Source organism: Syngnathoides biaculeatus, chromosome 20 (assembly GCF_019802595.1).
Source record: "Syngnathoides biaculeatus isolate LvHL_M chromosome 20, ASM1980259v1, whole genome shotgun sequence".
Lineage (NCBI taxonomy): Eukaryota > Metazoa > Chordata > Actinopteri > Syngnathiformes > Syngnathidae > Syngnathoides > Syngnathoides biaculeatus.
In genome coordinates, this window is record NC_084659.1 from 5256387 (window position 1) to 5282423 (window position 26037).

Genomic DNA, 26037 nt, shown 5'->3' on the forward strand with positions numbered 1-26037 from the left:
ATGACAATCAAGGTACACGGATGCGTCAAATGACTTCGGCGGGACACGAACACGACGTTTTATGGTTGCGGCCGACAGGAGGCGAACGCTAACAACGCGGGACGGGCGAGCGTCGGCGCTGCGCTGCGAACCGAGCTCGCGACGGCGTCCGCGCTACGCTACGCTAATGGACTTTATTGCTTCTGTTGGGCTTCAGCAGCACCCCCTCCCCCCCCCCTTCTCAGGGAAACCAAAGCAAACGGTTTTCAATTCCAGCAGCCAGACAACAATAACTGCGCGTGGGTGGGCCGCGTCGCCAGCGACCGCCGTCGCGCGTCCGAGATCACGAATCCGTGTGGTTTGGTCCCTTCCTGTGTGGGATGTCATCAGTCGCCGGAACCGGACAACACGGCCGCCTCTTTTGACCTTAGCTGAACGATGACCAGAGTGACAAAAGACTTTTCGCTTGCGTGGTCTCGAGCGAGGGACCCCTTCACCATTTTGACGCCTGCTTGTGTGCGCGCGCGCGCGTGTGTGTGTGTGTGTGGTTTCCGCGCTAACGACACACACACACACACACAGAGTGCACGAGTGGGCTCCCCACTTGTGAACGTCGCCCGATCCTGCAGGTGACCACGTGGTCCTACCGGCTGACGAGCCGGAAGCGGACGGTGCGCTGTCACCGCAAGGTCCCCACGAGGGTTGACGCGGGCGCGCGTGGGTGCGTGTGTGTTGCATCAGTTTGGCCAACGTCTGAACGTGGAAAAGGACAAAAGACGCCAAAACTAGAAAGGCCGACGGGGGCGGGAAGCGTTGAAGAAACAATGTTTGCTGTTGATTGATATTTCAATTAAAGTGTGACGAACGGGATTAGGAAAGAGAAGAGACAAAAGTCGTCAATTGGCAAACCGAAATTTGGATGCTAATACAGCAGCTCCCCTCCGCTTACGTGCGCGCGTTTCCGCCTCATTTGTGTTGAGAAACAAACAAATTGATTGATGGCGGCTATTTTCGGACACCCACCTCGGCCTGTCTGGGTGGCTTCTCAGACGCAAAAACAGCAACGGGGGCGTCACCCGGTGCCAGCGTCTGGGAAGGATCGGACGTCGGACGTGCAGAGAGAAACAGAAACACAAACCGAACTACGACAACCCCGTGGGTTCGGAAGAGGGCCACCGGATTTCTTCACGCTTCCAAATTTCCACGACGACCTGACACGCATCCACCGTGAACGAGGAGCTTCGTCGTCCTTGCATTTTTCCTGTTTTTGCACGCTGATGACAGAGAAAGTCACGCGCAAGTTTGCGCTGTCGCAAACTCGCCTGAAAAGTTGTCGCCCCGCCCCTTCCCGATTGATGAAGCGCGTGCACTTTGCGTGCGTCACGCGAGCAAAGCCAAGTCAAGGACGCGCAGCGAGGCCATCATTTGCATCAGGTGGGGACGGAGCACAAGGGCGACAAATTGTCATGTGCTTCCGCCTGCCGGCCGAATGCCGGAACCGCCGCTCGACCCGATTCGATTCATCAAAAGCGAAAGAAAACATCTGACCGCACTTTTTCCGGACTTGGCTCCAAACTTACGTCCGGTCAAAAATCTGATCAAATCAATCCATTCTAATTCAGTCGGCAGTTTTTGTTCCTAAAATAAGTGAGGGGAAAAAAAAAAAAATCCACATGCTGTTAAAAGAATCTTAAAATTGGATGTTGGAGCTTTTGCATTTTGTCCACTCGGGGTGGTCGTGGCCCGGCGTCAGCAAACATCCCCCCCACTATTTGAAGCACTCCCGATTTGTGACCCGACGTCCATCTTTTCCCCAGCTTCCCTTTCGCAAAATCCCGGGACGAAACCAAAAGTCAGCGATGACAAATTCAAAGTTCACGGGGGACGCAACGAGCCGGCGAAAAGTAAACCGCGCCCATTTTGTCAACTGATCACACGCACACATAAAAAGACAATTTAATGTTGTCCCTCTGACGTCACAAAGAAATGGGCACAATAAATCTATTTTGTCAAAATGTCATCAAAACAGTTGGTCTCCTGAATACTTAATATCTTCTGTTAAATGGTATCAAAAGGTATAAAACTTGCAGCAAAAGCAGACTCGTCGTTATAGAGCAGGCGGCTGGAAAAAAAAAATTTTTTTTTTTTTTTTTTGGTACATCAAGCGCAGATGTGGACTCAGTAGGTCTTCATGGGCACGGGGGAGGCGGAGGCGGCGCCGCGGTCGTGACGGCGGATCTGGTGCAACATCAGCAGCGACACCAGCAGGCCCAGAAGCTGCGCGCGCGCGCACACACACACGGCACATCCGTTAGAACCGGAGCCGGCGCGCTCGCGACTCGGGTCGGGTCGGACTCACGGCGGTGACGGCGAAGCCGAACAGGAAGCCGATGGCGATGTTGAAGAAGTAGTCGACGTAGGTGACGAGGACCTCGCCGCAGGCCTGCCGAGGGAGACAAGCGGCGAGCCGTCGTTAACCAGGCGCGGGCGGGACGCCGCTCGTTTGGAACGCGTTCAAACCCGGGGAAGCCGCCTTTCCTTTCCTTTCCTTTCCTTTCCTTTCCTTTCAGACACGACGCGTCCCGTGACAGAGGACTTGGACGCCAAACTTCCTAATTTGAGTGTAGCGGCGGCACTTTCCGACTAAAAGGGCCGACGTCTGGTCGATTTTAGGGGCCGTGCGAAAAACTTGCCGTCGATGGGTGAAAGCGGCGTCACGGGCCGTTACGGAAGGCACTTGAGCGAAAATTGCTTACTTGTTGGTAGATCCGATCGGGCCCCGTGGTTCCCTGCAAAGAGAACGCCGGCGGTCAGTGTCGTTCGTTGGCGAGCGAAGGCCCGGAAGCGGCGGGCGCGGCCGCTACCTGAGGGCGGGCTTTGCAGCCGGTGTGTCCGAACGATCCGAAGCCTCCGAAGCCGTCCAATCCGGGTCGGCACGCGCACGAGCTCGGGATGTCGTCGCCCCAGTCGCCGGCGCTCGCCAAGCCGCAGCAGTGAGCCTGTCAGACGCGGCGCCGCGTTTTCAAAAGCGCGCCGCTGGCGGCTCAAGAATAGACAACGGCGGCGGCGCCTCACGCTCTCCTGCATCTGCTGAAGCACGGCCCGAAAGCCTTCCTCCGCCATGAAGGGCTCGGCCGCCTCGGCCGAGGCGCCGCTGAAGCCGTCCCGCACCTTCGGGGGGCCGACGCAAGGAGACCAGTCACTTGGCGGGCGCGGCTGCCACGTGTCCCGCGGCAACCGAATAAATGATGGAACGATCCCGACATTGGACATGAAAATGAAATTGAGAGCGATTTGCCGGGAAGCGAGCGAGCATCGACGACTTTGCATTCATTTGTTCAGTCGGCGACTCGCCGCATCATTTGATCTCATTTGGCGAGCGGAGAGGCGCCGTCCGCGGGACCGAACGGAACGTCGGCGTCAGCTCCCCGACGCCGACCGGCCCAAAAGTTGTCGATTTGGACGTCGGGACGCAGACCTCCAATGACGTGAATAAGCGAGCGTGGCGCCGAAATACTTCCCCAAAACGGTCCCGAGCGACGGCTTCACCTTGTTCCTCATGACCACCACCACGATGCCGAAGATGAGCATGATGACCATCCCCGCCGCCATGAAGCCGGCAAACTGCCAACAGACGACGACAAGAAAGAAGTTGGCAGCGGCGAGGACCCGCCCGCGACGTGACGTGACTTTTGCGCGGCTACGTACGATCTTGAGGGCGAGCTCCTTCTCCGATATTCCCGCGTAGATTCCCAGAGAGGAGACGACGAGCACGCCGATGGCGAACACCCACACCCAGCCCAGGCCCGGGGCGCCCACCGCCGACATCTGACCCGCGAGCGCAAGTGAAAGGGGGGAGCGGGGGGGGGGGAGAATCACACGTCAAAGACAAAGAACAACAAACAATTCCTCCTTCATCCTAAACTTGGAGCGCATGCGTTCGTTTGGACTCGGGCGCCGTTGCAGCTGAAACGAATGCATGCGCTCTGGCGCTCTGGCGGTCGGGGGCCCTTTCGGGGGTGGCGACCCGCTGAAGAAGAAATCCAAACATGTGGATTGTTTCACATTTGGCAGAGCATTCCAGGCAGGAAATACTACACCTTGGTGGTGTACGCGCGCCACAACATTTGTGCCAGCGCAACGTTTGCCCCCGTCGACCGTTTCCTCCAAATGGAGTGAAGGAAATTGACAACACGTGTGCACAACTTCATTCTTCTTTCTCTCTTTTGTTCTCGCTTTGATGGTTTGTGTTGTCGTAGTTGGACTTGGTCACCTTTGAGCACTAAAACGACCCCCCCCCCCAATTGTTCTCGCTATACTTGAGAGATGTTGGAGAAGTTGTTTTTTTATGCTTTTGTTTTTCTTGCTTTTTTTATTTTTTTATTTTTACAGTCGTACTGGACTTGTCATTTTCAAAGTTTGCTGTATCGTATTTTTTTTTTCTTTGCTTCAAACGCTAATTTTCTTTTTTTTTTGTGCGTCGTTTACCTGCGCGCTGAAGACGCTGGCCTTCACCGCCCCGAAGATCAGCAGACATCCGATGATCTGGAATCAATAAATAAAACACCAACGTGACGGATCGTCAAGTTCCATCCCAAAGTATCGAGTACGGAACGACGGCGTGAAACTTCAGGCCGGAACAAAGTCAAAGTCAGAATTCTGTCTGCGCTTCAAGTTGATGGGCGATGCAGCCGAGCGACGGGGGCCGTTATGTCACTTCAAAGAGGGAGGCGGCGCCCCCCCCCTCCCCTCCCCCAAATGTACTGCAGTCATCAAAAAAAAAAAAAAAAAAAAAAAAAAAAAAGCACACTGGCTGACTAGAAATTGGGCGGGGGCAGCGGTGGGTTTCTGGCTTGTTGTTTTGAAGTGGAAATGTACTCGAGACTTATTTTGCACGTGTTGCTCGTCACGCGACGACGACGACGACGACATCCTTTTGTCCGGAAACTTCATTCCTTCAAACTTTGATTTTTTTTGTAATCACATACTTTTTGGATGACACTCAACTTTATCATCTCATCATTCAATGCGCCCCCCCCCCCCCCGTTTAAAAACAAGTAGGGTCGATGGCGTTGAAATGTTACCGCCTACTAATCAATTCAATAAAAATAACAGCTTGTTTTGAAGAGTCAAAATATTGACATTTGAATGATTCAATATGCATTTTAGCATTTTTTCTCTGTGCGTTGTCGAGTCCCGATTGACAAAATCTTCCTTCCAAACTTCCAATGTATCCATATTTGATGATGAAAGACGACCCGATAAAATCCCGACTTCAGAAAAAAGTTTTTTTTGGTCGTTGTACTCACGGCAAAGACGACATTGAAGAAGACAAAAAGACATTTGAGGCAGCCGTTAATTTTGCCCATTTTGGAGCTCACGTGGTCGTTTGCGATTGCGGCGGCGATCGGATGAGCTGCAACTTGTCAGGAGGGGGAAAAAACGTGCATCTGCACCAGCACGGCGCTTACACGCAGAGGGGAGGGACCAGAAGGCCCTTAAACGCCCCCCCCCCCCCCCCCGCCCTGAAACAAAAATGCGCGCTATTCAGCAACACACTCGCACGTCCTTTGCAAGAAAAGCTCAAGACCAAAACGTGAGCGGAAAAGTCGAAAAAAGCATTTTTGTTGCGTCGCCCCGATGGAATTCTCAGTTGGAGGCGTCGATGGGCCGCCGCGACCCTTCCATCTCCGGGCCGACGAGGACACGCCCACACGAGTCGCGCAAGGCCGAAAGGCCGGCACGGATCGCGCGAACGGTGCGTGTCCGTCCGTTCTCTCGGGAGGGAAATTCAGGAAAGCGTTTGGAGCGCTGTTGTCACGGTGACTTGCAAAAGACAATAAGACAGGAATGCCAGTTTTATCGTTAAAAAAAAAAGCCTCAGAAAGGAAAAGCCGCTCGGCCCGGTCGGGAAGGGGTTCTGTCCCGGCAGGAAAACACAAGAGCTACGCGTTCCCACATATATGTACGGTTATAGGCGGCTGACCGGTTGCCCAGCAATGGGTTCGAATCCAGCCCGTCCAAAGTTTGCACGTCCTCTGTGTGGCTTTTTTCTAGGTGGGCATTCCGGTTTCCTCCCACGTCTGTGAAAAAAAAAAACAAACAAACAAAAAAAAAAAAAACGCACTAAATTGCCCGTAGGTGTGAATGGGAGTGCCAATCCGAGTGTCTTTGTGGCCTGTGATTGGCTGGCGACCGGTTCAGGGTGCACCCGAGAAACTCATGACAAAGGACATCTGCCTGCCTAAAAGTGATTATCAAGTTGGACACGGAAGGAAAAGGCGGTTGGTGAACGGGTCAACTTACCAGGAGGAGGTGGAACGTGGAGCGAGGCGAGGCGAGGCGAGGCGAGGCCCCCCAACAGGCCCAGAACCACAAGTCCAACGTCCCTGCGGCAAAGAGGATCGCTGGCGTCAGCGCGCGTGCGCAAACAACCAACAAAAAAGTCTGACTCACGTTGACGTTAGCCCTCGGGCGGCGACGACGACGACGACGAACGCAGCGTTCATTCCGTTCCCGCTCCGACTGGTTCTGAACTTCCTGGATGAAAAGTCGCTTGCGCAAGAGCGCCACAAGCACTTGCGGCACATCGTCGTCGACGCGCCGTCACAAAAGCTCACGTTGGAATTTTTGTAAAGAAGTATGAACAAAACCAACGGCGACACTCATTTAAGGTTTGCCACTGCTGCGTCAACCGAAAAAAAAAAAAAAAACAAAAAAAAAAAAAACACAGGCAATGGGAGACAAAAACAGCACAAACGAGTCGCTTGGGACTCTGCGAGGAATCTCACAAATGTTGAAAGCTGCGTTCATGTTTCAAAACCTTTTCAAACATTTGCCAACCCGAAAGTGTCAGAAGACAAAAAACGGACCAGAATTTTTTTCTTTTTTCTTTCTGAGAGCCGATTGTGACTCGTCGTCTCCCCCGTGTGGACCAAAGAACAATTTTTTGGGCTGAAGGAAAAGACGCCAAAACAAACCCCGTCGCAGAAAAGACGCAATACACGGCCGCCCGCCTGCAAACCCGATAAACGGAACTGGACCGCCGAAACCGGGCCGAAGCGCTCTCCGGCGCTCCAAAAGAGGAAACGGCCTGACTTCCAACACCTGCAAAAAAAAAAAAAAAAAAGATTTATGACGCCCGGGACCAAAGACACGCCCGAGGTTTTGAGCGGAATCGGGCAGCTCGGAACCGAAGACGGCGAAACGACGAGCGGAAAAGCGGCAGGATGGGGAGACCGGACGCCGAAGACCTTTGGAAACAACTCTTTACTTTGTTTGCGTCGTCATGAAGGAAAAGAAAACGGAGACAAATCATCGCATACGGAAGGGAAAACAAACCACTGCAAATCAAATGAAAGCCAAACTATCGGCAGATGATCGCTCGGGAAAGCAACAATCATTAAATTCAATTGATTAAAAAAAAAAAAAAAAAAAAAAATGGATTCCTTCTTTGGGATGTCCCTCAATAATAAAACAAAATCATCCGCAACCGTGCCCAGTCCAAAGAGTTCCTTCAAAATAAAAGCGCACTCCGACGTCGTTTTGGAGTTTAGGCAGCGGCGGGGGCGCCGTCTCGTTTTCCGATCTGGCAGTAGAGAATCATCGACAAGACCATCCCGGCGATCTGCGGGCGGACACACGCAAAACTCTTCAAGTCCGTGTGTGTGTGTGTGTGTGTGTGTGTGTGTGCGCGAGCGCGAGCGTGCGTGTGTGTTCTGACCAGCAGGATGGCGATGGCGAACGCGACGCCGATGACCACTTCCATGTGCTTCTCCAGCAGACGCACGATCCGAGTGGAGCACGGCTGCACGACGACGACGACGACGATTACTGACACACGTGCGTGCAAGGAGCGCGCGCGCACACACACAAATACCACACAGACACACGCTCTCACGCACACACCTTAACACATGCTAAAGAAAAAACAACAAAAAAAAACAACCCCTCACGCACACACGCAGGCAGTTACCGTGGTGTACAAGTTGGCGTCGCCGCAGTCGGGCTCGCCGGGGCCACATCGGCACGAGTCGGGCACGACGTCCCAGTCGGACGCGCCGTTCACCAGGCCGCAACACTTGAGCTGCGCGGCGGCGGCAGCGGCGGCAAACGGGCCGTCAGCGCGGGCGCGCCTGAAGGCGGGCGGCGAGGCGTTACCTCCTTCTGCAGCTTGTCCAGGTCGTCCCTGACGTTCTCGGGCTGACCCGACAGCGGCGTCAACTTCTGAAGACGTTCTTTCACCCACTCCTTCACCTGCACGCACGCACGCACGCACGTCACGTCACGTCACGTCACGTCACCCGCGGCTCGGAGAGCCTCCGGGGGGCGCCGCACCTTCTTCTCGCCCACGGCGCCCAGAATTCCCGCCGCCAGCAGGAGGATGAAGATGAGCAGGAGGCTGGCGAAGAACTAAAAGAGGAGAAAAAGAAGTCAGAGGGGGAGGAAGGGAAATGTTGGCTTGCTTCAAACGACCAAAAACAGAAGGAGAAGCAGGAGCGGACGTCCGTGCAGGTTTCTCGTGCCGCCCGTTTGTCGTCCAACGCTCGGACGCATTTTTCTTTCCCCTTTGATGGCTTCCGCTCTCGAATGTCTGTCGCCGATGACGGCAACTTAGCAGCTGCTTCCTCTCGGGCGGCGAGCGGGAAGTGCCGCGCCGCCGCCAACTTTTCTCCGCCACAATTGCGCCGCGTTTTTACGGTTCAACAGAGTGAACGGGAAGCCTCAAAACCAGATAAAGGACTGCAGTTATCCTCGAAATGAAATCCGCCGTGGTCTCAAAAGCGCCGATTGGCGGATCTCGCCCGTTTTGCGGATTCATACTGCATTCAAATGAAACAGACCGCTTAAATCTCATCTCGCATCCGTTAGAACGTCTCCGCCTGCCGTTCTTCCCGACCGAGCGTGCGCTCGCTCGCTCGCTCGCTCCTTACCAGGATGAGCATGCATCGGTTCTCCTTGATGGCGCCGCAGCACCCCAGGAAGCCCAACGCCATGATGATGACGCCCACGGCGATCAGGAGGTCGATGCCCGGGAGAGACTCGTCGGTGATCTGACGGAAAGCGAAAGATCCGTAAACGACGGCCGCGGTGGTGCCGGTGGTGCGTTTCTCACCGAGTTGCCGTCCTTGTTGACTTTCAGGTAGATGGCCACGCCCAGGATGACGCAGCCGCTCAGCTGCGTGCACACGCAAGCACGTTAGGTGTGCGTGTTGTCACTGTCCGGTTTTCGGGTTCGCCGCGCTGCGCCTCGCACCGTCGGACCTTCGGACCGTCAATTTTGCGCGAGCCGATCGGCCGCCGCGGAGACAGACGACTTCCCGGCGAGAACGCAAACGCGACGACGTTCTTTAAGTCGACCCGGTGAGAATTGGCGTCAAAGCAAAGAAAAATCGACATTTTTGGCATCTTTTCAAATTGGTCGGCGTGACTGTGAGGGCGACTGGTCACCCGTTTCTATGCGCCCCGCGATTGGCCGGCGACCGGTTCAAGGGAATACCCCGGCTCTCACCAGAAGAAAGTTAGGATAGGCTGTCTCGCGTGCCCACCGCCCTCGTGGGGATGAGCGGCTCAGAAAACAGATGATTGTTGGGATTCTGTTTCGCCGCAAATCATGAAGCCCGTCGGCGGCCGTACGGTCGCCGACGGGCGGCGCGTTAGAGCGGGCCCGGGCCCGAAAAAACGGGGGTGGGCAACCTGTGGCTCGCGAGCCAGACTCGGCTCCTTCGGTGGCGGAACGACATACCGTTACGTGGCGCAGGCGAAGCAAATGACGCAGTTTGTCCGACTTGGGTTGCCGTAGCAATCGCTGTGCGCAGGCGCAGAAGAGGTCGAACGCAGATCGGGTGGGAACAAATCATTATGGAAATACTTTTGACGAGGAGGACAAGAACGTGCGGCCTTTGTGCAGAGGGACGCTTCTGCTGTGTTCGGACTTGACGTCGCCAATCAACATCGGCATAAAGACAAGATCATCAAACGGATAAAAGAGACTCCCTCGCCCTCGTCGGCAAGAACCGGTCACCGTCGTACCGTCACCATGGCAAATCAAATTGAAATACGGACGGAAGTCTCGACGCCCGCTTGAAGTTTCACCGAATGACGTACGAAACGGACCCCAAAGCCACCGGCGAAAGCGGGCAGCACCGCAAGTCGCACTCGTGCTCATTGATCAGCAGCAGCAGCAGCGGAACGACGTCATTGAAAAGAATTCACAGAGTTGTCGGACTCAAAAAGCGTCGCTCTTACATAAATGCGCAAATACCGTCTGGCCCTTTTGAAAATATTCGGCATTTATGGCCGTCCGAGTGGAAAAGGTTCCCGACGCCTGCCCTAAAACCGGCCGAGGGAGGCGGCAGACAAACCCGTTTGGAACCCGACACGCCCGCCTGCGGGTCGCGTCACACGGCACTCGCAAACCTTCGCAACGCACCAGCTGAAACCTCCCAGAAGATAAAAAATAACTAAACTAAAGTTGACAAAAACTACAAAAGTATTCAAAGAAATGCAAGCAGTCGAAGTTGGGGGGGGACCAGCCACTACGAGCGGACAAATAAAAGCAGCCGAGCCAAGCGGCAAAAAGAAAAACGTCCTCCTCCATTTGAGTCGTCGACGAGTTACCGGAGCGGGGACAGGAAGCGTGGAGGGCAAACGCATTAAAAGAGCAAAATGGGACAATTGAGGTGGGGGGGGGGGTCACCCCGACGCCCAAGCGAGCGACTTGGTTGGCTTACCCAGAAGAGAAGATTGAAGAAGAAGAGCAAATATTTGATGCATTTATTGACGGCCATGATGATGTCGCTGTGCTCGCAGCTCGTCCCGGTCGAAAAGGGCTCGCCGATCCTGCTCCACCTGATCCCGCCGGCCACGCCCCCTCCGCGGCCTCCTCCAATCGGCAGCCGGAGCGGGCGAGATCCTTCCGGACCCTGCGAGTCAAAACCGGCAGCCATTCAAACGTTTCTTTGTTTTTCTTTTGAAGTCGTGAAATTGTCGATGGGCAAAACTTACTCGTTTCTGCCTCGCGCCGTTGTTGGGACACATTCTCGCGTCCTGAGGGTCCAACCGGTGCCAAGTCACTTCGTAGACTCGCGCACGACCGGTCACTTTGCCGACGGGTGTACGAGCTTAACACGACGTGGGATGGGGGTCTTCGGGGGGCCTTAAGGCGCTCTTAACGGATCGAAATGAAGACGACGACTGCATCTTGCGCATCTGCGACTCTTTTCAGGAATCGTTCCGATGACTTGAAGATTTGCCTCTCGCACTTTGTTCTTGTCGGTTCTGAATGCCGTGCCAGGGCGACAAATACGTACCGGGCCAACAGAGCCGATTCCGAGGTGCTGGACTTCACGCGGCGGCCTCGTCGCCCGTCGACGCTTCGCGAGGCCCGACTGCACCCAGCAGATGGCGCCACCTCCGCACAAAAAGCAACGCCGCACTTTCTGCCGGGTCTCCATTTGGCACAAACAGGTTCTAGTTTTTGCAGTGGCTCATGAAATATGCTCTAACTTTTGGTTGTGGTTTTTTTTTTTTTTAATCCTGTTCAGCATCAGCACACATGACGATGATGATGGTGGCTGAAGATGAAGATGGAAGGAAGGGGAGCGGGTGGGTCGGGGCTTCCTGGGCGGGGCTTCCTGGCGTCCGTCGCAGCGTCTTCGGGTTCGGGTCCTCGTCGGCACCGAGCGCGAACCCGTTTCCGGTCCGCTGCGTTCCAATTTCAGCCGCGCGTGATTGAACGCGACGCTGAGGACGAAGATGAAGATGCGCAGAGACTGAAAGCAGACAAAGGCAGACGGCCGGCCGCACGCACGCACGCACGCACGCCTTTGTCTCGGATCGCGCACGACGATGCTCGCGTCTCGTCTCGTACTGGTGGTCCAGCTGCTCAGTTGGGTCCGGGTAAGTCAGACGGACTCACAACGCGGGACGGCATTAAAAGTGGGTCAATCGGCGGTGCACGCGCGAAGGGCCCCGGACGCAGCCGGGGGTGCGCGTGCACGGCGGGGCGGACCGGAATGCCGCCCGCCCCGGGCTGCCGCTCGTCCCGCCGCCGGTCACGATGACTACTTACGGTGAAGACGGCTGCCTCGCATTTCCGAAGTTCCGGGTTTGAGGGCAAGGGCCTCGGCTTCTTTGCTCCGAAAACGCCCCGAAGCTCATCAGAGATGCGGAGTAGGGCCATGGCGGCTGTGGAAAACGAAGGCATCGAGCGGAGATTAGCGTGAGCAACATTAGCATTGGGGGGAGGGAGGGGGGGGGGGGTTGCGGTGTCCATGGTGATGCCGGAATCTGACACACTTACTGAGCATCTCCTCTCTCTGTTGCCATGGAGACACCTCCGCACAGCAGCCCCACTTGAATACGTTGGCTTACATTTTTTTTTTCCTGGGTGGGGGGAAGGTGTGGGGGGGGGTCGTCACCGCAACCCCTGTGAGCCTTCAAACAAAGCGGGGTGGGGGTGGGGGGGGGGGTCTCAAATCGAGACTCGTCGCGGTTACGTGGGTGGTCCTGACTTGACAAAATATTACACGGGAAATACACAGATATGAGGAACAAAAATGTCAGATGAAGCACGCATAAAAAAAAAATCATTTAAAAAAAGGAATGAACAGGAAAAATACAAATACTTGAAAACAATAATAGATGGAACAAAACAAAGCAGAATACTTGAGAAAAGGACAAAATCAGGCAGTCGTCAGTTAATGACAATTTGGAAGAAATGAGTCTGTGAAAAGTTGAAAAAGAGGAAAAATACACTGAAATGATCCGACAATTACACAAACACAGAAAATGAGATCAACCCCCCCCCCTTCCCAAAAAAACAACCAAACAGATTTCCATGTGACGTTTGAAAATATAGTTAAGCATTGAATATTTGACATGTTCACGATTGTTTGACTTGCAAAAATGTGAGTCGTGACTTGACGACAATCAGAAAACGCGAGCGGCGCCTCGCTCGAGGGACGGGAGAGGCGGTCGTCATGTGACGGCCACAAAACAAAGCCGGAATTGAGCGAGGTTCCGCTGCGCTGGCCTCGCGTCCCGGCGGTCCCCGCAACAACTCGTGACTTTGTCCCACCCAATCCGCGGTTCCCGTCCGTCTCTCGCTCGAGGCGGACGCCGTCTCATCCCAAGGCACCGTGAGCAAACTCCAGAAGCGGCGAAAACGAATGCCGATGCTGAAAAATGGCAGCAAATGGAGGTCCGCTCCTTTTCGGGCGGCTACTTTGGTCCTGGGGGGGGGGGGGATCGCCAGTCATTTCCGGGCCTGTCCTGGGGGGTACCCTTCACCGGGAAACGCTCCAGAATGGATCCTAACCAGGTCTGGTTTCTCTCGACGCAGAGGAGCAGAGCTCTCCAGGTGAAAAAGTCACACCCGCGCCGCAGAGGCAGCTTATCTCCAATATCTCCTGCTTGGACATTTCACAATGCACCCAAAGTAGCTGGGGGGGAGAGCTAAATGTCGAATTTATCCTCCGTGCACGTGACGTGACCCCCCCCCCCCCAGACACACGCACAAAATGGCCACCCCGTCTTTTGTGTTGCAGATGATCCCCGCATTCCAGGTGCGTCTGAATGACGCCGGCCAGATCGTGGCGACCCTGGAGACTTCCGACCTCCGAGAGAACGTCTCCGCGTACGCGGCGCGGATCTCCGGGGAACCTCGACCCGTGGTGATCCGCTTCGGGGGGGCCGGCGAGCCCCTGCTGTTCAACGCGACCTTCCACGGCCTGCTCTACAGCGTGGGGCTGCTGCTGGAACGAGGAGCGCTGTGGTCCAAACCCATCAAGACCGTGTCCGTCCTGACGAGTAAGCAGACGACAAACGCCGACCGAGTCCGGTCGCAGTCTTGATCTTGAAACCCCGAAACCGCCCCCAGGGCCGCTTCCTGTGAGCGGAGTGCAGATTTCCGACTACAAAGAATCTCCCGAGACCGGCGTGGTGTTCGACATTGACACGGCGACCGGAAACATTTTCAGCAGAGTCAACATCAGCTACAGTGAGGGAAGCGAGAGCCGCTCCATCCTCTACAAAGGTGATTCTATTCCGAGCACAAATAAACCCGTCCGCGCGCTCCGACCTGCAAGCCAGTTGGCAAATCGGGACAACTAGTCGCAGTCTGTCTGCAACTCACGAAAACCAGTCACGGGCTTTCGGCGACTCTGATCAAAGTTCTCATGAAGCCCTCGTCGCCAAGTAGCCAAATGTAGCGACTGGCGGCAAGTCAAGGAAATGAGCCACACTGCAACCTTCACTGTTTTTTGGTTCAGATTTCCACAAGGGGAAGACTGTGTTCAAGCACTGGCTGCCGGGGGTGTGCTACCACAACATCACCTTCCAGCCAATCGCCGAGGCCAGCGCCTACCAGATGGCCATGAGGACGCGGAGTGACATCGTCCACATGCCGACGCGTCACAGGATGGGTACGACGGCTAAACCCCCATCTCGGGACTTTCGCACAGTCCAGCCAGAACCTCAAAGTTTCTTCTTCACTGCAGTGCCGTATCCCCCCCTCAACATCTCGTGGAAGATCGTGGACTTGAGCCAAAGCCCGACACAGGAAAGCCAACGCGCCGACCGACGTTCCCGCGATGTCCCACCGGTGGAAGAGGAGGCGGTAAACCCCTCTGAGGAGCCGCCGGCGGCTTCCAAAGAGGAAGCGCGGAACAACCCGAGCTCCACCACAGACGGCCACAACCACCGGTCGGACTCCGCCACCGAGGCCCCCGCCGACAGGGAGGACGAGTTTGTCAACGGCGAGGTGCACGAGTATGAGGACTCCAACGACGTGGGGTCGGCGATGGGTCTCCCTGCAGAGTCTTTGGTCCTGCCAACTAAGATGCCGCCCGTCCTGCTGGAGGTGCGCTGGATGCCCCCCAGAGCGCCCACTAGCTACGACGGCTTCAACGTCTACGTTCGCAGAGACGGTACGCAAACACTCTCCGTGGGATTTGTCCGGGACCGTGGTCTACACATTTACGAGGAACTTGACTCCTTTGATTCTTGCAACATTAACTTGGGTGTGCGTGCTCGACGCTTGAACGTTAGCACTTGAGACCCGCTTATGCAGTGCACCTACGTGACTCCAGGTGACGCCACGCAAACAGCCAGCGTGGACGAAAGCACTCACGAGTTCTTCAGCGAGCTGACCGAGGCGGGAACGTACAGCGTCAGGGTCACCACGCTCAGCACGGCGGGAGATTGCGAGGCCAGAGAGAGCGCCACAGACGCCGGCTTCACCTTCTACCTCGGTACGTCACCGTGGACGTTTTCCCTCTCCAGCCAAATGAGTCGACCCGTCGCCACTCACGTTGCGGACGCGGAAGCCTCCTGGTGTTGGCTTCGCATCGCAAACTAGATCGGTAAGCAAGGTCTATCCTGACATACGACAAATGTACAATTGTGGACATTTACGCACGCCCTTGGTGGCAAGCAGCTGTGATCCTCACGAGCAAAGACAGACCAGACAGTGTCGCGTCTGCTGCCGCGACGACAGACGAGGCGCGAAGAAGCTCTTTATTGTCAAAGGAAGCGTTCTCTGGCCGCCCGTCTTGCCTGGCTGCAGCGAGCTGAGCAACGTGAGCAGGGGCGCACTCGCGAACCAGGATCACGTCTCTCGACGACAACTGAACGGTTGCTAAAAGGCATTTTTAAACACTGGAGCCAATTGGGTGACAACTTGTGTTAAGAGTGGTACAAATTCAGACTGGAATGTATGGATCCGATCGGATCCAAACAAGCCAAAACCATCACCCCGTGCACGGCGGGTCCTGAGAAAATCCAAAGTAGGACGTCATTAATTAGTTCACCTTGACTCAAACTGATGCAGCGCATAAAAAGTACATTTTCCCATTTCCACAAAAGAACAAACTAGCGTTCCACCGCCTCGAAAAAAAACCCCCAAAACGATTTAAGCTGTCGGTCTTTTCATTTGAAGTCTAATTCAAAAAACCGCAAGCAGTTTTGTTTGTTCTCTTCCTAACCGTGACCTTGCAAACCGAGCTACATATTGACAACTGTGATTTTTGCCATTTTACTGTCCATATTCCAAAACACGCCAGACACCCCCCAGAGCCGACATAAGGTGAAAAAAACAAAAAACGTCAGCCGCCGTCTTCCCCTGACTTACGTTGGCGTTGGTCTCCCAGGTCCCGACGGCGAGGTTCTGGGTGAGCTGCGGCAGCGTCCGCAGGCCGTCACGGTGCGATTGCTGGACTCCAGCACGGCCGCCGTGTCCTGGGCGCCGTCCTCGGAGCCCCACGACGGCAGACTGGTGTCGGTGTTGTCCACCACCTGCCTGAAGCCCCCCCTGAGCCAGAGGATGGAGAGCAACTACTGCACGGAGGTACCGCCTCACGCAAAGGTTGGGGCATGTCAGGAAGGCTGACCTGACCGCGTTTTTGCACAGGAAAACTCGACCAGCGACATCATCACTAACCTGACACCGGGGGCTCAGTACCGGGTGGTGATCTATCACACCAACGGACCCCTGATCAGTCCTCCCTCAGAGCCGGTCATCATGGATATCGGTCAGTGGCATCGTCTTCATAATCGGCAAACATTGAATGGAGGCGGCGGGGCTATTTTTGGACCTTGGAGACCTTGACACCAAAGGCTTCTTTTCGTTCTGCATGCTAGTCTCTGTCTTTCGGGTGGCAAAACACAACAGAGCACAAGAACTAGACAATCCCAACAACCACAAGATTACAACCAACCCCGACAGCCAACGAGTAACCACCAAAGCAACCCTAACTCAGACACAACTCACCAACAATCAAAAAGCAACAACCACAAGAACTAAATGACTAATCCACAACCGACCAATGCCGACAACGTGGCATGCTTGGGGTTGCGACTATTTCTTTTTGGTACCAGCCTCTCTCCTGCATCAGCCTTCCTTGAGCAATTCTCTTGGCCGCCAGCTCCACGTCGGTCAACCCATCAATATATTCACTCACTCACTCACTCACTCACTCACTCACTCCGAAGCATCTGACCTTGGTCGTTCATCCCGTGAGCCGGTTTTCCGATCCTCTCCGACCCGCCAGGAGCTCAACACCTTCATTTGATCCGCTTGCGAATTGGTACATCACCGCCGTCTTAACTTTGGCCTTCGTCCGAGCAGAGACTCTCTTCTGTCACGTAACGCTTTTCTGCGCCTGTTCCAACCCGCTTGCACCCGTTTCTTCACCTCCCGTCTACTCACGCTATCGATCTGGCCTGTAGACCGCAAGTATTGAAATTCCTCCCGGGCTAAAATTCTGTCTTCTTACTCCTATCGTTTCAACAAACACAAGTTCAGTTGCCCGTGTTCAAATGTTCTCCACCGACGCATGTTGAGTTCGTTACGTAGTGCATCCTATGCTAATGCTAATCAAGACCATTTCTTTGGTTTTTTTTTGCCGTGGCAGAGCCCACGGGTGTCAATCAGCTAGCCGTGTATCCGCTGAGCCCCACGGCGGTCATATTGAGCTGGCAGCGTCCGTATCACGTGGCCTTCCGCAAATACGTCCTCCAGACCTTCTTCTTCCACCCGGCCACCTTGAGATCCGAGTGGACCACCTACTACGAGATCGCCGCCACCGCCTCTGCCATCGCGTCGGTGGTAAGAAAAATAAAAATGAAGAGCCGCAAATGACCACGACGTGAGCTTCGGGTGTTCTACATCTCACTGGGTTGGCTTGTTTTTCAGAGGGTAACCGATCTGCTGCCGGCTTGGTACTATAACTTTCGCGTTACCATGGTGACCTGGGGTGACCCGCCGCTCAGTTGCTGCGACAGCTCCACTACCAGCTTTGTGACAGGTATCCGGGAGAAAACCCCAACGGAGCACTTTTACCACGCAGCAAAATACGGACTCCGCCATGTGGTTAGCATGTTTGACGGAGTGCCCGGAGAAAAACTGCTACGGCTTCTTCCCCGAAACCCTCTGCTTGTCAGCATAACGGGAGACTATGGAAATTGTCTCCAGGCGTCAATGTGATTGTGAACGGTTGTTTCTCCATCAGTGCCTTGATATCAGCTTGCAACCAACAAGCCAGTAAAAACAAAATGTACTGTAGATTCCGAGGGCACAGGGACATGTCCAGCCAAGAGTGATAGTCTGAAGCGGTTTTTCCCATTGAAGGCATGCTCCCGCGTCAAAACCAACACCTGACACTCGGACAGCAAGACACACATTGTAGCAAAGCTTAAGAACGGAATGATTTAGGTCTGCTCTGAGGGAACGCCGGCTTTTCAGACCAATTCAGGCAGATGGTCTACAACGCGATGATCGAGAAGGTTTTTCTTTTCTTTCCCCCGTTCAGTGTCTCGACCCTAACAAGCGTCTGCTTGTATCGCGCAGCTCCGGAGGCGCCTCACATCTCCTCAGTGAATTACTCCCAGGGCGTGCTCTACGTTCACTGGGCGTACAGCGAAGATTTTGTGGACCTGTCGCACTCCAGGATCACCCACTGGCAGGTGGTGGCGGTCGGCAAGAAAGGTCCAGAGAGGAGCTACTCTGCGGATGTGAGTCTTCTGTTGTGACTTTGGTGCTACTGATTATGGAAGACTCTCTGTTTGGTTGCTTGGAAGTTCCGAGTTGATCCGACTCTTGCTCGGCACGTCCAGATTTTTGGCTGTTTTTCTCGTGTGTACCAGGAAACCAGAGTGGGGCTCAGTCAACTCATTTCCCCTTCCATAGTTCATAGTTTTTCCTCGCGAGATTGTCCTGTAGCAATTGCCGTGTCCGGCACTATCCACTCACTCCGCTAGCTCGCTCCCGTACTTCGTCCTCTCCAAATGTTTTAGTAACAGACGCGAATGGCCTTCGTTCATCGTCTCAACCGTGAGAAGCTTTCCCTCTCGGCACCCGGCACTCAATACAGTTCCACCTGTCTTTAAGCAGCCTCACCTGCCGGTGTGCGTCAAACCTTTTTGCGGGACTCCGAATGCTCTTCGTCCTTTGCCGCCACCAATTTCAACCAAAAACTCCATCCTTGCCAGGTGACTCGAAACAAGATGCGGGCCAGCCTGCCTCTGCCGCCCGGCGACATCTACAACCTGACCGTGACGGCGTGCACGGAGCGCAGCCGGAACGCCTCCCTCCCCAGCATCCTGAAACTGGGTCAGTTCACTGGTGTGCCATGATCACCGATGAGATTCTGACGGGCCACGTTTGGCGTGTTTTTGCTCCAGAACCGGCTCCTCCCAGGTCCGTGTACGCCGTCAACGCCACGCACTCGTCGGTGACTCTGCTGTGGAGCGAGGACGGCGTCGTGGACCACTACCAGGTGGTCTGCAAACTCAGCTCGGGTGGTAAAGAGCTAAAGGTGAGCTCCCGGGAGGTATCTGAAGGCCCCCGGAGGGAAGAATCGCTCAGCTTCTTCTCAATCCTCTCAAGGCTCGGGAGCCTCAGCTGTCGAGCTCGCACGTGCTCACCGTTTCCGGCCTGATGCCCTCGTCCAACTACAACTGCAGCGTGGTCAGCTTCAGCTACGGCACGCCCAGCAAGCCCGCCCACATCACCGTCACCACTGCTGGTAAGTAAACAAAATACAAACATGAAACTACGTAGGACGTTTCTCAGTTGAATCCAACACCTGCGATCGGACTCTGGATTAGAGAAGGGAGGGAGGGGGCCTTACTTTGTTGAGCCGTCGGTGAGCATGGCGTCCGTTTGGTGGTGTTTGTGTTGACGCAGCCAAAGAGATGAACCCCAGCGTGGCCGCCATCTCGGCCTTGGCCGTTCTGAGTCTCCTGCTGCTGGGCCTGCTGTTTCTCTTCCTGCTGCTTCTCCGCAAGAAGCACCTGCAGATGAGCAGGTAGCCGAACCGGCGACCGCCAGGAGGAACTCGACGATCCTCTCATCTGGTGTCCTGCCGACTTGCGTTACAGGGAGCGCGGCGCCGAGACCTTCGTCAATTTTGCCTCCTTCGAAAGAGACGGGAAGCTGCCTTACAACTGGTACCGTGTCGCTCCTCTTCTCAACGTGTTGCCCCGCCGTTTGTTCAGATTCAAATATTTGTTCGCATTTCAATGGGATTCCCCCGTTGTACGTAAGGTCCCGTATTTTTGCCATTCAGACCTCTGTTGAGTGACTGAGTTTAAAAAAAAAAACAAACAAAAAAAAAAAAAAAAACGCGAGCGCCCAGAAACTTTTTTTTCGTTTGAGCCACTTTTGAATCTGCGGCCCGCATATTTGGCTCAGCGCCCTTTCCTCCGATCGGTCGCCAGAGCACACGTTTGGTACGTCGACGGCGCCGGAACTTCGCTCGTGACCCGGATCATCTCGAGAAATACCAATGAGTTGATGGGTCAGGCCTCGACGATTTGAATTCATATTTCCCATGAACCAAGGCACCGTCTCGACATGATTACGTCCCCCAAGACTCTCGTGGTAAAAGTTGACTTTGGCAAAATACGGCCTCTTGAAGGAAACGCAGTTGGGTTGGGTTGTCTTCCAAACTACCTGCGCTTGGTTCATTTTCAAGAAAACCTTCAGCTGGCAGTGAAGTTTCATTTTTTTGGAACAACTGTCCACCATCTAACCGAAGTGCCGTACGGCGCCACTGAAGTCGCAAAGGACTTCCCATCTGGACACAGCTCAGCGAAGTCACTTTGACACTCGCGCAAAAGTCCAAAGTATTTGCATTCAAACTACTCCCGGAAATGATTTTCATCATCATTTTGGAGTTTTGACGGCTTCGGACTGAAGGCCAATTCCCCCGCGTCAATGGCTTCACCGGCTATCGGGCCGTTCCTATTTCTCCGGCATTATTTGCCATCTGATGTGCTCAATGCTGAAAAATCAACCGTGATTGACGCCCACCCCCCGACAGACATGACACGAGGGGAAGAAAACTCACATCGTGGAGCCCGAATACGAATTTCACGCGCGTTTGATATCGTTTCCGAGCACAAATCGGGTACATTCGCAACCGACTTCCGCATTTGGCAAAAGTGGAAAAAGCTCTTGGGGCCAAAGACGAAGGGGGCGGCCGCAATGCAACCGGCCGTTTCGCCTTTGTTCATGTTTTCATGCGTCACGCCACGTTTGCTCACTTTTGTCTGAAAAAGAAAACTTTTTTTCGTTGTCGTTTGTTGAGCCGCATTTTGCGCGCCGACGACAGCCGACGGGCGGCCACAGGGCCATCTCGACATTGCGGCCGTCTTCCTATTTGCCGGGCCCAACGCGGTACCGCCCAATACTTTGTGTGTTTGCTACCGGGAAAGCCCCAACCAAGGCACGGCCGGGTCTCCGTGGTGAACGCTGAGCAAAAATTGAGATTTGCGACGACAATACGAGAGGCCAAAGACGCACGCGCTCAGCCCGGCCCGGCCGGAAGCTTTTTGTGTCGACGGATGACGGCGGGGGCCGATCGATTGTCGGGGCGGAGGGCGAGCGTCGCGCACGAGTCCTCAAGTGTGTGTTGGGGCAGCACGAAATGTTCCTCTTTGACGAACAAATGCAGCAACGTGTTGGCGTCTCCTTTGTGTTTTTATGATGATTTTTGTCTTCTATTTGAACCCCCCCCCAGGCGAAGAAGCCTCTTTGCCTTCCTTACCCTACTGCCATCCTGCCTTTGGACTGACTATCTTTTGGCTTTTTATATTAATCCCTGGTAAGTAAGCGAGCGAGCGAGCGAACGGCCGGGCAGGAAAGGTCTGGTGAGCTCTCGGCCCGACTCAAACCCAACGTCGGCCTTTTGGATTTTGACAGGGATGACGTTGTTGATTTCAAACATTTTTGTATTTCATGGTAAAGTGATTGACATACTCGCTGGTGTTTTTCATTGACATTGATGATGGTTTCAATCACCAATTAATGAAAAAAACGTCAACTTTAGACGAGGCCGAGAGAGAGTTTGTTGAAACGTACGACTGGCGGCTGGAAACCTTCCTCGTATTTTTTTTTTTTAACCTCATTGTTTCACGAGACAAATGCAAAGATGGAAATAAATACGTTTGAACTCTGTGAATTGAAGAAGGAAAAAAAAAAAAAAAAAGTGAGCTGAACGAAAGAAATGTGAAATTACGGAAAGGCCTGCAGGCCAAAGCCAAATGTCAAAACCACTTGAGGCCGATCACCAGATGTTTCCCAAAGCTCTTTTAAGAATGTCGCACAAACGTTTGTGAACGTCAAGCGTGTTCTCGCATGACGCGCCCGCGTGCATGCGAGGCCGCCGTCGCACGTCGCACCTGCATGAGGCCGCTCCGAACCTTTGAGAAATATTTGCAAATACAAACCGCGGCGAGATTTGACCGTGGAGGCCAAGCGGCAAGTCAATCAGAAGAGCGCATGTCGGAATCGGACGGCTTTCTTTCCAGTTTTGCTCTTTGTGGGGTTCCGCCCACGCCTGCCTCAAATGAGTCTTTGTTTCGCGTGACCCGAAATTGAAACGGAGCGTTCGGAAAAGGCAAGATCGGACGGCGCGAGCGTCGACTTGACTTGCTGTGTTTGTCTCCCAGGGGCAAGACGGCCTTGAAGAAACGCAAGCTGACGAGGTAACACCGCCGCCGCCGCCGCCGCGACACGAGCCCGAGTGCGCGTCCGCGAGAACGCATCAGATGCACGAATCCCCAATTTGTTGTGGCCGCAAAGCCGCGAGCCGCTTTGAGAAGTTCGGGACGGCAACAAAAATGTCCCAAAATCGGCGGCGTGCTGAGCTACTCGCTCTCACGTGGTCCAACTTGGTGGCGTTAGCGTGAAGACAAATCCAGATTTTTACGTCAGCCGTTTGTCGGCGTCGTTTTGGGAAGCCACCAAATGGTAACCCACTTTGAAGCGTCTGATGTATTCCGCCGGACCTTTCGGGAGTAACGTTACCGCGAATCACGGTCGTAATGCACTTCTCCGAACCGAAGCCCCGTGCGGCTGGACGACTTTGACGCCTACTTCAAGGAGATGAGCAAAGACTCGGCCTACATGTTCTCGCTGCAGTTTGAGGTGGGACCCGCGTCGGCGAGTGCCGTCGAAAAGCCGCTAATGGCCAAAAACCCTTTCAGGAGCTGAAGAGCGTGGGACTGGACCTTTCCCACGATGCGGCCGACCTGCCCGTCAACAGGCCCAAGAACCGATACACCAACATCCTGCCCTGTGAGTAACTGCCAGCGGGCTCCCCGACGGCAGCGAGCCAGGGAGGGAGGGAGGGAGGGAGCGAGGGAGGAGGAGCTCCACGTGTATTGCCGACGTCGCCGTTTATTTGCTGGCTCTTGGCATCCTTCACGCCGACAAAAACATCCCAAAACTAAACCTATCTCACCAGGTTAGTTCCCGCTAAGAAACCGACAAAATCATTTTCCGCAAGACATCTCCTTTGCCTTCTTCCCTAAAGCGAACCAAATGGCATCGTTGAGTGGTGGCAAATACGGATTGGTGGGCGTGACTCCCCCCCCCCCCCCGATTCATTTCCGCGCCAGCTGTTACTTTTGCAGTGTTGCATTTTTGCACTTGCACTCCACACGCACAAACAAATTGCTGTGCCGTTTGGGTTACAGATGTTTTATTGCTTAAAAAGATGAAATGACAGCTCTTATTTTCACATGGACACAAAGTTAAAATTCACAGGCCGTACTTTGGGTGTATTTTTTACTTCTGACAAAATCAATTCAACCTTTTTTGGCATCAGAAGAAAACGAGATCAAGTCAATCGCAGATATGAAAACAAAACTTGTTTGGAATGTTGCCATCATTTGATTTTTTCTTTCAAGGGGGGGGGGGGGGGGAGGATTAGCGTCTCCCGATTTTGTCTCAGCTCGATTGCCAACGCGAGCCGACTTTGACTCCACATTCGCAGAAAAGAAACCAAACTTACCAGGTAGCGTGAACAGCGCCAAGGTCCCAACACGGCTCCTTGTAGCGACAGAGCGCCCCGTGCGGCCGCCACCTAAATGTTTACAAATAATGTACAATCAAATAAAATATTTAAAAAAAAAAAAAAAAAAAAAAAGACATCAAGAAGCGGCGCTTGCCTGAATGCCAGCTGACGAAATGTTTGTTTGTCGCCAGACGACTTCAGCCGCGTGCGCCTCATCTCCATGTACGACGACGAAGGCGCCGACTACATCAACGCCAACTACATTCCCGTAAGTAGGTCGGGTCCGGCCGGCCGGGGCTCTGGGTCGACTCGCAAAAAAAAAAAAAAAAAAGCAAAGAATACGTAGTCAAGTCTCTTTAAAAAAAAAAAAAAAAACAAACAGAAAAAACCTTTTTGATATTTTTAATCATAGATTGACAACTTCTTCAAATAAACCTGTATTTCTTTTGGTCATCATAATTTCAATCATCAGCGTTTCATCAAACAAATGTTAAAGGTTTTATTTAATTAAACTATTCATTCAAAATCATATCTGTATCCCATCATTTTACAAAAGGTAAGAACTCTTTTCCACCCATTTTAGAAATTGTCGAGAGCACAACTGCCGTGTCAGGCCTTTACAACGGCAAACAATTTTTCACCGTTTCATTTCAACAAATAAGAGTCTGAGCTAAAATTCATTTTCACGTTCAGTCACGTTGCATCGATCGATCCCAAATGTACGATTTGCTCATGAAATCGAACGACAATCGAAATAACTCAAATCAAACGTAAATGGTAGTTTTCCATGAATCAAAAGAGGACGTTCAAAGAAATCGGGGGGGGGGGGTGACGCCCCCCCCCCAATTTTTCGCAGGGCTACAGACGCCCCCGAGAATACATCGCCACGCAAGGCCCGCTGCCGGAGACCCGCAACGACTTCTGGAAGATGGTCCTCCAGCAGAAGTCCCCCCTGGTGGTCATGCTGACGCAGTGCAACGAGCGGCGGAGGGCGAGTGTGGTCGGCCGCCGGGGCCGCCGGGGCCGCCGGGCGCCGTCCGACCCCGCGTCTAAACGTCTCGCTTCGCCGCGTGTGCGCAGGTCAAGTGCGACCACTACTGGCCGTTCGGCGACGAGCCCGTCACGTACGGCGAAATCAGCGTGGAGATGCTCTCGGAAAACCAGTCGCCCGAGTGGACCGTCAGGAAGTTCAGGCTCGGATACGTGAGTGACGTTCAGAGCTTTTCTTGCCCCCCCGCTCATGTCCATCAACATCGGAAAAGTGCACTGTGGGGCGAGATTTGCTTCTCCCCCTGGAAGGAAATCCACTTTTGAAGACGCCATCTTTCTGATTTTTTTTTCCGCAAAGTACAGTATTATGTTCACGATTTGATGTTAAACCCAAACTTGTGATTTGCAGAGCTCTGCTTATTGACATAAAAAAAAAAAAAAAAAGAAAAACTGAATTTCCCGCTTAAGCCCATCCCCCACTGTATTGCTACTTCTCACTTTGACAAAATACATTTTTTGTTCTTGGAAAATTTGGGTTTTTTTTTTTGTTGGAAACAGTTTCATCATAACATGGCTTTTTACTTGTACGAATCCCAATTATCTTGAATTGGCGTTAAGATTATGAATGAGGGACCCTCGGGAGGAAAAAACAAAGAAAAAAAAAAACCAAGTTACCAGTCGTTCACGTGCAGGCGGACGAGAGCCGGGACGTCCTCCACCTGAACTACACGTCGTGGCCGGATCACGGCGTTCCCACGGTGAACGCCATCGAGAGCATCCTGCAGTTCGTCCACATCGTGCGGCAGCACGCCAACAGGACCAAGGACCCCGTCGTGGTCCACTGCAGGTACCGACGTTACAACACCGGACCGGGTTTGTGTCTCAAAAGTTGGATGACAGAAAAAGAAAAGACGTTTTTTAGTGCAGATTTGGGAAGGCGGCAGTAAGATTGCATCTTCTCCTTGAACGCGATGATGTCGTAGCCTGACGCCAACGTGTTTGTGCGCAGCGCCGGCGTGGGCCGAACGGGCACCTTCATGGCTCTGGACCGTCTGATGCAGCACATCCGGGAGCACGAGTTCGCCGACATCTTGGGGATGGTGTCGGAGATGCGCTCGCACCGCCTGTGCATGGTCCAGACGGAGGAGCAGTACGTCTTCATCCACCAGTGCGTCCTGCTCATGTGGCAGAAGAAGAAGCAGCAGCAGCAGTCGCTGGCCTCGGCCGTCGTTTACGAGAACGCCGGCAAGACATAACGGGCCGC

At 53.9% G+C, this 26037-nt stretch overlaps 3 protein-coding genes across 4 annotated transcripts; 1 reads left to right on the forward strand and 2 right to left on the reverse strand.

Moving 5' to 3' along the window:
* Positions 1 to 1921: 1921 nt before the first annotated feature.
* Positions 1922 to 7530, reverse strand: LOC133493764 (23 kDa integral membrane protein-like). 2 transcript variants are annotated; one of them, XM_061807512.1, is made up of 11 exons: positions 6436 to 7530; positions 6286 to 6368; positions 5966 to 6062; positions 4468 to 4524; positions 3688 to 3807; positions 3529 to 3603; positions 3055 to 3150; positions 2844 to 2978; positions 2736 to 2768; positions 2339 to 2422; positions 1922 to 2256 (listed from the first exon to the last, which is right to left on the reverse strand). In XM_061807512.1, exons 5-11 carry the CDS (start codon positions 3805 to 3807, stop codon positions 2158 to 2160), a joined length of 642 nt encoding a protein of 213 aa, XP_061663496.1. In that variant the 5' UTR covers positions 4468 to 4524; positions 5966 to 6062; positions 6286 to 6368; positions 6436 to 7530; the 3' UTR covers positions 1922 to 2157. The 2 variants fall into 2 exon arrangements, with proteins under 2 accessions (XP_061663496.1, XP_061663495.1); XM_061807511.1 differs by lacking the exons at positions 5966 to 6062; positions 6286 to 6368; positions 6436 to 7530 and adding an exon at positions 5289 to 5470.
* Positions 7531 to 7702: 172 nt separating this feature from the next.
* On the reverse strand, positions 7703 to 12145 carry LOC133493766 (tetraspanin-8-like). Its single transcript, XM_061807513.1, has 8 exons — positions 10987 to 12145; positions 10713 to 10904; positions 9095 to 9157; positions 8913 to 9032; positions 8317 to 8391; positions 8140 to 8235; positions 7955 to 8065; positions 7703 to 7812 (listed from the first exon to the last, which is right to left on the reverse strand). Exons 1-8 carry the CDS (start codon positions 11017 to 11019, stop codon positions 7810 to 7812), a joined length of 693 nt encoding a protein of 230 aa, XP_061663497.1. The 5' UTR covers positions 11020 to 12145; the 3' UTR covers positions 7703 to 7809.
* ptpro (protein tyrosine phosphatase receptor type O) lies at positions 11830 to 26031 on the forward strand. The gene is made up of 24 exons (XM_061807517.1): positions 11830 to 11880; positions 13530 to 13791; positions 13862 to 14017; positions 14253 to 14909; positions 15072 to 15233; positions 16131 to 16327; positions 16391 to 16511; positions 17394 to 17587; positions 17675 to 17786; positions 18329 to 18492; positions 18970 to 19090; positions 19162 to 19295; positions 19367 to 19505; positions 19667 to 19787; positions 19861 to 19929; positions 21504 to 21587; positions 22435 to 22470; positions 22831 to 22912; positions 22972 to 23062; positions 23975 to 24051; positions 24640 to 24774; positions 24864 to 24986; positions 25466 to 25620; positions 25783 to 26031. The coding sequence occupies exons 1-24, from the start codon at positions 11830 to 11832 to the stop codon at positions 26027 to 26029; spliced, it is 3690 nt and encodes a 1229-aa protein (XP_061663501.1). The 3' UTR covers positions 26030 to 26031.
* The last annotated feature ends 6 nt before the right edge of the window (positions 26032 to 26037 follow it).